The following is a 9,323-nucleotide window of genomic DNA, read 5'->3' on the forward strand; positions in this document are numbered from 1 at the left end:
AGACTCCAACCCAAGTCTCTTGCCTCCTATCCCGGTGCACCTGCGGCCTCGAAAATCTTAGGAAAGATGAGAACTTCTGCTGGCCCTAAGTGTACTGGGGAGTGGGAGAGACGGGGCTCCCAGGATCCCAGATCCTTCCTCTCGGACTCTTAGGGGAGGCCGGGCTCTGGGATAGTGTGGCCGGGCACGAGGGGTCCAGAGGTCGCCCTCTCCCCCCATCCCCCAAGCCCCAGCGGATATGAACCCAGGGACCGAAGGGCGGGGCTCGGAAGATGTTGTAATCGGGAGGCGGGGCGGGCAGCGTCCGGCACCCTGGGGGCGGGGGGCCTGGAGCCGGCATTAGCTCAGCTTTACATCACCCTGGGCCGGTGGCTGAGCCCGACATCCGGGAGGAGACAGCAGCAGCAGAAGCAGTAGCAGCAGCAGCAGCAGCAGCAGCAGAGACACTTGTAGAGCCTGCAGTCCGGGATTCGACAGGGGCGCAGACATGCAGGGGCGCTGGGCTCTCTGAGCCCAGGCAAGGACCAGTCCAAGCCAGCCGGAGTTAAGCAAATGAGTGCCCTGACCTTGAAGGTAAGGTAGACCCTGGGTGGGGGAAACGGCTGTGGAGACTACGGGGATGGAGGTCCTGGGGGTCCCGAGTCCCTGGGTCGCATCTATTGGTCGGGCTATGTGCGGGATGGGAGAGAGTGGATTGGGCTGCCTGTCTGATGGGGCCGAGGCCGCGGAGTTGTGGGTCTTTGTCGTGTGTGTGTGTGTGTGTGTGTGTGTGTGTGTGTGTGTGTGTGTGTTAGGGGAGCAGCCTGAAGAAGTTGTGTAGTGGACAGTGACCGTCGATGGGGTGTTTCGAAACTATGGCGGTGGGGAGGAGCAATGTAGCAATGTCAAGTCCTTTGTTTGCGTTTGTTTGTGTTATGGGGGCAGGCCAGGGAGCGGCGGAAGGGAGGCTCTGTGTGTGTGTGTGTGTGTGTGTGTGTGTGTGTGTGTGTGTGTATGGGGGGACAGGCAAGGAAGTTGTAGCGGACAGGTTGAATTCTGGGAATGTCACCGGAGAGTCTGTATGAGTGTGTGTCCCCATGTGTCAGCGTTTGGATGACTGGGACCCGGGTGTGTCAGGGTCCTTGTGGAGTTGTGTCAGTGGGTGATGAAGCCTGGGATAGATGCTCTGACGCCAGAGGTATGTCATCATCCCTGTGACGAGTGTCAGCAGAAGTGTGGTGAGGTTATGTGTGCTTCCTGTGGAGGAAGGAGGCGAGGGGTGATTTGCATAGACTTAGATAGAGCTGTAAAGGACCCTTGGCTCACCTCATCCATTAAGGAAGCCGAGTTAAGCCTGGGCAGATGAAGTGACTTGGGGGACTTGGAACCCAGGTCCATATCCAGCAAACATCCCCCCACCGGACCATGAGCACTATTCCCTGTGCCTCAAATCAAGAATAACAATTTATATTCTCTAGTGTTCTATGGTTTACAAAGTCTTTTCATTGGGAATACAAAAACCTGAGAGGTAGCTAGCTCCTGCTAGGCTTTTGTCTCCATTATATAGATAAAGTAACTGAGGCACAGGGGGAACGTGACTTGCTTAAACTTAAGTAAATTTCAAGATCAGAGCTCTGGTCCTCTCAATCCAAATTAGTGTTTCTTTCCACTGCAATAGTCCATTCCCTCTCTCTTGAGGGGCTAAGTCTATTGTGTCCAACACTAACTTCCCAGCACCATATGAGTGGTTTAGCACAGGACCTTAGAAGATGCCCAAGGGGGGACCTTCTGAAGCCAATCCACCCATATGATGCCCACTGTCCTCACAGTTCCCAAGTTGTGGCTGGCCACTCCCACCCTTGGCATATGCCCCAAGGGCACATAGCTTCCGGTCTCAGTGAGAGCACTGGCTGCCAGTTGTCAAGGAGATATCATTTCCCCCTCCCTTCAGCCCCAGGGGAGGTTCTTGGGTATGTCTGTCTGGACTATGAACCTGGGGGATTGAATGTCTGTCCATCTATGGCATAGGTATGTTTTTGTCTTTCCAGAGTATCAGTCTCTGACCTAGCTTTCATGTTCATGCTTATTAAATATGTGAGGGGATTCTGTTTCTTTGTTTTTCTTTTTTTTTTTAACCCTTACCTTTTATCTTAAATTAATACTATGAATTGGTTCTAAGTCAAAAGAGTGGTAAGGGCTAGGCAATGGAGGTTGTGACTTACCCAGGGTCACACACGTAGGAAGTGTCTGAGGCCAGATTTAAACCCAGGACCTTCTGTCTCTAAGCCTGTCTTTCAATCCACTGAGCCACCCAGCTGCCCCCAAGGGGGTTCTGTTTCTGATTGGGTGTCTGTCTTTTTGTATGTTTAGGGTACCATAATTATCAGCATGAGCTACTTAAAAATCATTTAATTCAGTTCCCTTTTTTTATAGATGAAGAAACTATGATCTAGAGACTTTTAAGTGACTTACCAAAGATCACATAGGCATTTCTCTGGGGGGCATGTGTATGTTTTGAAAGTTTGAAAATGGAAGGAAGGAAATAAGCAGAAGTATTTATTAATTGCCTACTATGTGCTGTACACTGTGATAGGCATTTTACAAATACTATCTCACTTGCTCCTCACAACCACCCTGGGAGGTGGTTGCTATTTTATATTCAGTTGAGGAAACTAAAGTAGATGGCCGTTGAGTGACTTGCACAAGGTCATACAGCTAGAAAGAGTCTGAGGCTGAATTCGAACTCAAATCTTCCTTTCCTGACTACAGAGCTCTATCTACTGCACCACAGAGGTACCTATAGGAGAAAGGATAATTTAGCTGTGAGCTTGGAGTTCACTTACCAGAGTTAGGAGGGAAGAGAAAGGATGAATTTATATGTTGTGCTGTATGTTTGTTAATCCCCAGTGTTCAAAACTGGGTACCTGATGCTGACTTAGAGAAGGAAAGGGAAAGCCTGGTTAAGCGAATAGGAGAGAATGTCAAGAAAGATAGGATGGCTTCCTGGGAGACATCCTGGAGCAGAGAAAGAACAGAGCTCTTCCCAGGCAGTGAATTCACTCTGAACCCCAGTGGGAGGCCTGAAGGGTCTGTCTGGGAACATGAAAAGGGCTAGAAGTTCAGACACCTGGGTTTCAAGCCAGGCTCTACCCTAACTTGCTCTGTGACCTGGCTGACTCATTTCCCTTTTCTGGGTGTCACTGTCTCCATCTGTCAAATGGAGAATTTTATGTCTCATCTACCTCAGAGAACTGAGAATCCCGTGAGGCTGGGATGGTAACAATTAAAGATCAAGCTTCATCTTTGAAAAGTGCTGAAAAAGTTTCAGTGGAAAGAGCATTTGGAGACAAGAGGACCTACGTTTTTATTATCTCGTTGCTACTCACTTCCTGTGGATAGAGTGCCCGCCCTGAAGTCAGGAAGACTCATCTTCCCGAGTTCAAATCTGGCCTCAAACTCTTCCTAGCTGTGTGGCCCTGGGCAAGTCATTTAAACCTGTTTGCCTCAGTTTCCTCATCTGTAAGATGAGCTGGAGGAGGAAATGGCAAACCACTCCAGTATCTTTGCCAAGAAAACTCCAAATGAGATCACAGAGAGTGGAACACAACTGAAATAATCTAACTACAACATTAAGTGACCCTCATCTGCAAAATGAGAGAGTTGGACTTGGTGAGTGACCTCTGAGGTCCCTCAAAGTTCTACAGTTATGACCCAGCCCCAGAGAAGTTTAAATCAAAGTGTTCCCCACCCCACCCCACCCCACATAGATCCTCACTCAGCCAAGCCCCTGAGCATGCTGAGTTCTCACAGCTGCCCCTCTGCCTTTGCTTACAAGGTGCCTAGGAATCACACGTTTGGATCCCATCTTGACTGAGCAGTAAGCGCTAGGCAATGGGGGTTAAGTGACTTTCCCAGGGTCACACAGCCAGAAAGTGTCTGTGGACAGATTTGAACCCAGGATCTCTCATCTCCAGGCCTGGCATTCAATCTGGTCTCAGACACTTCCTAGCTATGTGGCCCAGAACAAGTCATTTAAACCTGCTTGGCTTAGTTTCCTCATCTGTAAAATGATGATCTAGCTGCCCTAAGGCCAAAAGATTTTAATTGATAAAAATGTGCAAGATCACCGAGGTAGTAAATAAAAGAACTGAGATTTGAATGCAGTTCATCTGACTCTAAATTCAGTGACCTCCTAGCTAATAGCCTGAGATTCCTCCAGGGCTCCCTAGGAAACCCTCATTTCCTGTATTCTTTTAAAGTCTCTTCACCTTCTTGCCTCTAGACGATCCTCACTCCAATGATACTCTCTATGGATTCTCCTTGGAGGAAAAAACAGCTGGAGTTTGATGATGATGATGATGGTGATGATGGTAACGATGATGACGACTCAGTTCCAGAGCAGCCCCCCCTGAAGCAATCCCATCGAGGCTCTCAGCTTTGCCCAGCACCCTGCCACCAGCCACTTCTCAAGTCCCCAGAGTCCACCTCTGATGCTCCTGCTGCCTTTTCCAGGCTGGGGCCCTACGTGCTCCTGGAGGCTCAGGAAGGTGGCAGGGCCTACTGGGCCGTGCACTGCCCCACAGACACAGAGTACATGTGTAAGGTATGAGTCGCTCTTCCCCCAACCCCTCAGCTTGCACCCTGACTCCTTCCCCATGGGGGAAGTGGGGAATGTCCTGTTGGAAAGGCCAGCTGGTAGGAGAGGATAGAGTATGGAGGTGGGTTAGTGGTGGCAGGAGCACCAAAGAGTCTGGTACCAGCTTCTAGGCTCTTTCCTTCTGGCCCTTAGGTTACCCTTGAGGTATGAGATGGAAGCTGGAGGAACCCGGAGAATTTCAGGAATGGCAGAAAGAGAGAGAGCCATCTCTGGACAATTCCATCTTCAGAGTCTAGAATCTGGCTCATCCCAGTGCAGAACAGTTAATGTTACTGGGTATCCTCTTAGAACATATCCTTAGAGGCTGCTGGTAGTTCAGTGGTCAGAGCTCTAGGCTTAGAGTCAGGGAGACTTAAGTTCAAATCTGACCTCAGACACTTTCTAGCTCTCTGATCCTTAACTGTTCATCTGCATCTGTTTCTTCAACTATAAAATGGGGATAAGAGCATCTACTTTGCACAGTTGTTGAGGATAAAATGGGCATTTAGCACAGTGCCTGGCACCTACTAGGCCTCATATAAATGCTTTTTCCCTTCCCTCCCAGTTAGAACATAGAGTATCAGAGCTCTAAGGGACCTTACACAGATCATAGATTCTTTGAGGGACCTCAGAGATCATCAAATCCAATCTGTAGCTTAATGGTAATCCTTTCTACAACAGTCTCAATAAGGGGTCATCTAGCTTCCATTTTGGAGACCTTAGACCCATGATGGTAAACCTATGGCACACATGCCAGAGGGGGCACTCAGAACCCTCTTTATGGGCATGCACACCACTATTCCAGCAGAGTTTGCCAGAGTCCATTACTAGAAAGCCAGAGGGGCATGGGGTTGGGTTACTCCCCTACCAGTTTCCATGGGCACCTGAGGACATTTCTCACATCACTCACTCCTCTAAAGGTTTGCCATCACTACCTTAGACTGTAGCCTATCTGAGCTTCCACAGACTTTAGAATGTAGAACATTAACATTTCCATGTCCAGTTTTCAGGGCTCACTAAGGTTGTAAGATTTAATGCCAGATAAGAGGGGATCTCAGAAATCATCTGGTCCAGGAATTCTTAACTTGGACTCCATGGACTTAAAAAAAAATTTGTTAGTGGTAATTCAATAGAATTAGTTTCCTTTGCAGCTCTAGGTGTTTCTATTTTATGGCTTTAAAAACATTCTTCATCAGACTGCTACAGGGTCCATAACACAAAATAGGTTAAGAACTTCTCCTTCCATACAACCTGCTCCTTTTACAAATTTAAAAACAAAGATTTAAAAGATTCTGAGCTTCCCTGCTTCTATTCTGCCATCTTGGCTCCAGAACCGGAAGTCTCCATAAGTCTAAAAGGCCTTTAGAGGTACTAGCTTGTGCCCACTAGGGGGCCCCCATAGTCTGACTAATGTCTTGTCCAATGTTATGCAGCCAGGGTTTGTCTGAATTGGAAGAGAACACTCCATTATGTGCTAGTTTGGGGATTATCTGCCCATTTTTAGATCAGGGTGTCAGATAGATTTTGGGAGGCTTGTAAATTTAGATGGGGAAAAGATGACATCTATTATGCACTAGCCTCTACCTGAACTCTAGCATTTCCTTCAAATACTATGAAAAAAAACCCCCACCATTATTTTGAGTAGGGATCCACATGCTTCACCAGCTTGCCCAAGGGGTCCATGATTTTTAGATCATCCTCCATTTGGGGTCATCCGAGCTCTTGCTTATTGACACATCAGACCCATTTCTGCAGCTGACTGCTAGTGTAACCTTGGACACACTGATCCGCTCCCGGCAGCAGTTTTCTTCCAGGTTAAAGTGTTTGGGATAAGGGACTGTCTAGGATCCTTCCAGCTCACCAGTCTGGGATTCTGTACGTTTCTTACCCCATCCCTGCCGGCTTCTGCTGAGCTGTGCTGGCCTCTGCTGGACAGCGTCAGAATTGCAGCTCGTGCATCCCTTTGTTTTCTAGGTCTATCCTGCGGCTTCCTATCAAGAGCTGCTGTCTCCCTACGCCCACCTCCCCCGCCACCCTCACGTGGCTCCCGTGGAGGAAGCGGTCCTGGGCCAGCAGCACATCTACGTCTTCTTTCCAAGGGCCCATGGAGACATGCACAGCTATGTGAGAGAGCGAAGGCAGGTGCCCGAGCGGGAGGCGGCCTTGCTCTTCCTTCAGATGGCCCAGGCTGTGGCCCATTGCCACCAGCACAACCTGGTCTTGCGGGACCTCAAGCTCCGAAAGTTTGTCTTTGTCAACCCTGAGAGGTGAGTGCCAGAAAGCAAGCCCGCTCTTCCTGTCAAGCAGCCTGGTGAAGTCGTGCAGACTCCTCATTGGTCAATCAATGGACCTACTGTGTGCCGGGCATGAAGCTATCCCTCCTGGCAAAGAGCTGGCACCAGGCTTATCTATATAGTTGTAAAGTTATAGTTATAGATAGGGTCCGAGGGCTAGCCACAGTCTCCTCCTAGTCTGTGACCTCTAGCCAGGAATCCTAGAACAACCCGAGATGTTGGCTCAGAATAAATGTTAGTAGGAATGAAGAGACCACGAACACAGACTATCAGGGCTAAAAGGAAACTTGGAGACCAGTCAGTCAGTCAACAAACACGGATTAAGTTCTTACTCTGTGCCAGGCACTGTGCCAAGCTGGGGGTGGGGGTGGGTACAAGAAAAGCAAAAACAGGGGCTCTGCCCTCAGAGCTTACCTTCTAATGAGGAAGACAGCATGTAAATATGTATAAGATACAAATGGGGTAGATGATGATTATTATTATTTACAAAGCACTTACTCTGTGCCAGGCACTGTGCCAAGTGCTTTCTAATTATTATCTCATTTGATCCTCACTACAACTGTGAGTATGTTCTACTGTTATCCCCATTTTACAGAAAAGGAAACTAAGGTGAATGGAGGTTAAATGACTTGCCCAAAGCTAGGGGGCTATCTGAGTCCAAATTTGAACTCATACATATCTTCCTGACTTCAGGTTCAGTACTCTATGTACTGCTCCACCCAACTACCCCAGAAATGGAAAATATGGAAGATGGAAAGATGGGAAGTAATTCTAAAGGAAAAACAACCTTTTCTTGATGATAATGGGAACTATGAATGACTCTTCTTCTCTTTCCCCTGGCCTAGGACAAAGCTGGCTCTGGAGAACCTGGAAGACTCCTGTCTGCTGTCAGGGCCAGACGACTCTCTGTGGGATAAACATGGCTGTCCAGCCTATGTGGGGCCTGAGATCCTCACCTCCCGAGACTCATACTCAGGCAAGGCAGCTGACGTGTGGAGCCTAGGGGTGGCCTTGTACACCATGCTGGCCGGCCGCTACCCCTTCCAGGACACGGCCCCTGCCTTGCTCTTTGGCAAGATCCGCAGAGGTGCATTTGCCCTCCCTGAGGGTCTCTCAGCCCGAGCCCGATGCCTTGTTCGCTGCCTGCTGCGGCGGGAACCCAGTGAGAGGCTCACCGCCCAGGGCATTTTGCTGCACCCCTGGTTTCAGGAAGGGGGAGACCTCTCTGTGGAGGCTAGCATACGGGGGGCAGAGCAGGTGGTGCCAGACAGCCAAGACCCTGGGGAGGAAGTGAGGCAAGAGACTGAGGAAGAGCTATATAGTTAGGCTAGGGGGGCATCTCCCCTGCCATTGACTGCCAGCAGCCCAAGCCTCAGGGAATCACTCCTCCTTCCTCTTTGAATCAAGCCAAATCCCACTTGGGTGCCTTAACGGTAGGAAAGAAGGGAGGCTGCAAACAGCTGGCACACTCAGGCACATCCTGGCCCACATGCACGGTGGTGGCCATATTGCCATGTAGGCATAGCCAGGGGTATAAAAAACTGTCATGCCCTTCCTTGTCTTGGCTACCAGGAGGCCCCCTTGAGACCCTTCCCCCCAGGACTGGGTTCTTAACCTGGGAAAGAAAGCTCTCTGGGAAGGCTGTTGGAAGGTGTGCTGCCAATAAGAAGGCAAAATCCTAATTTGTAGTAGGGAGACTGGAAAGCAGGGACTGCCCCTGGGCAGATGGAAGGTGTGGGGAGGGGACGAGGGAATCATCTCAGGTATTTAGAGCTCTGAAAGAGGGAATTCTAGGCCAAGGTAGCTGATGGAGGGTCAGAGACTCTCAGGCTTCAAGAGAGGCCCTCAGCTTACTGACTCTGGGAACTGGGTCTTCACTTCATGGTCCCCAAACACCAATTCTACATTCCTTCAAGCTGTGTGAGTCTGAGAACTAGGCCCTGTCTCCAGGGGCCTGCTCTCAGGCCTGGACACCTACTTCCTCAGATCCCCAGGGCCCTCCAGTTGACTCTATGGGTCAAGGACACAATATGCATCTATTTTTGTCTTTTGACTAATAAAGGCCATTTTTAAAATACTTTCATTTCTCCATATGGTTTATTTGGCCCACCTCACCTCATTTCACTTTTCCTGGCTTGAAAGCAGCTCCTGAGAGAAAGACTTATGTTTCCTCAATCTCAGTGAGGACTGGAGAGGCTAAGGTACTCTGGAATTTCCCCTTTATGCAGGAGAGGCCTTATGGCAGCCTCATGAATGTGAAAGAGAATTCTTTACTCTATTGTCTATCCTGAGGTAACACTAACTTAAGTACCTCACTAGATTGTGAAGACAGGATTAACTCCTTTGTCTACCTTTTCATTGAATCAACACAAGCTTGAACTAGGTGGAGGAGCTCACAAACCACTTAGTCAATT

At 49.1% G+C, this 9,323-nt stretch overlaps 1 protein-coding gene across 1 annotated transcript; it reads left to right on the forward strand.

The window, feature by feature from the left end:
• The first annotated feature begins 300 nt into the window (after window positions 1–300).
• TRIB3 (tribbles pseudokinase 3) lies at window positions 301–8,986 on the forward strand. The gene is made up of 4 exons (XM_056811982.1): window positions 301–573; window positions 4,262–4,582; window positions 6,590–6,882; window positions 7,755–8,986. Exons 1-4 carry the CDS (start codon window positions 553–555, stop codon window positions 8,233–8,235), a joined length of 1,116 nt encoding a protein of 371 aa, XP_056667960.1. The 5' UTR covers window positions 301–552; the 3' UTR covers window positions 8,236–8,986.
• The last annotated feature ends 337 nt before the right edge of the window (window positions 8,987–9,323 follow it).

This window comes from Monodelphis domestica, chromosome 1 (genome assembly GCF_027887165.1).
Source record: "Monodelphis domestica isolate mMonDom1 chromosome 1, mMonDom1.pri, whole genome shotgun sequence".
In the NCBI taxonomy this organism is placed as follows: Eukaryota; Metazoa; Chordata; class Mammalia; order Didelphimorphia; family Didelphidae; genus Monodelphis; species Monodelphis domestica.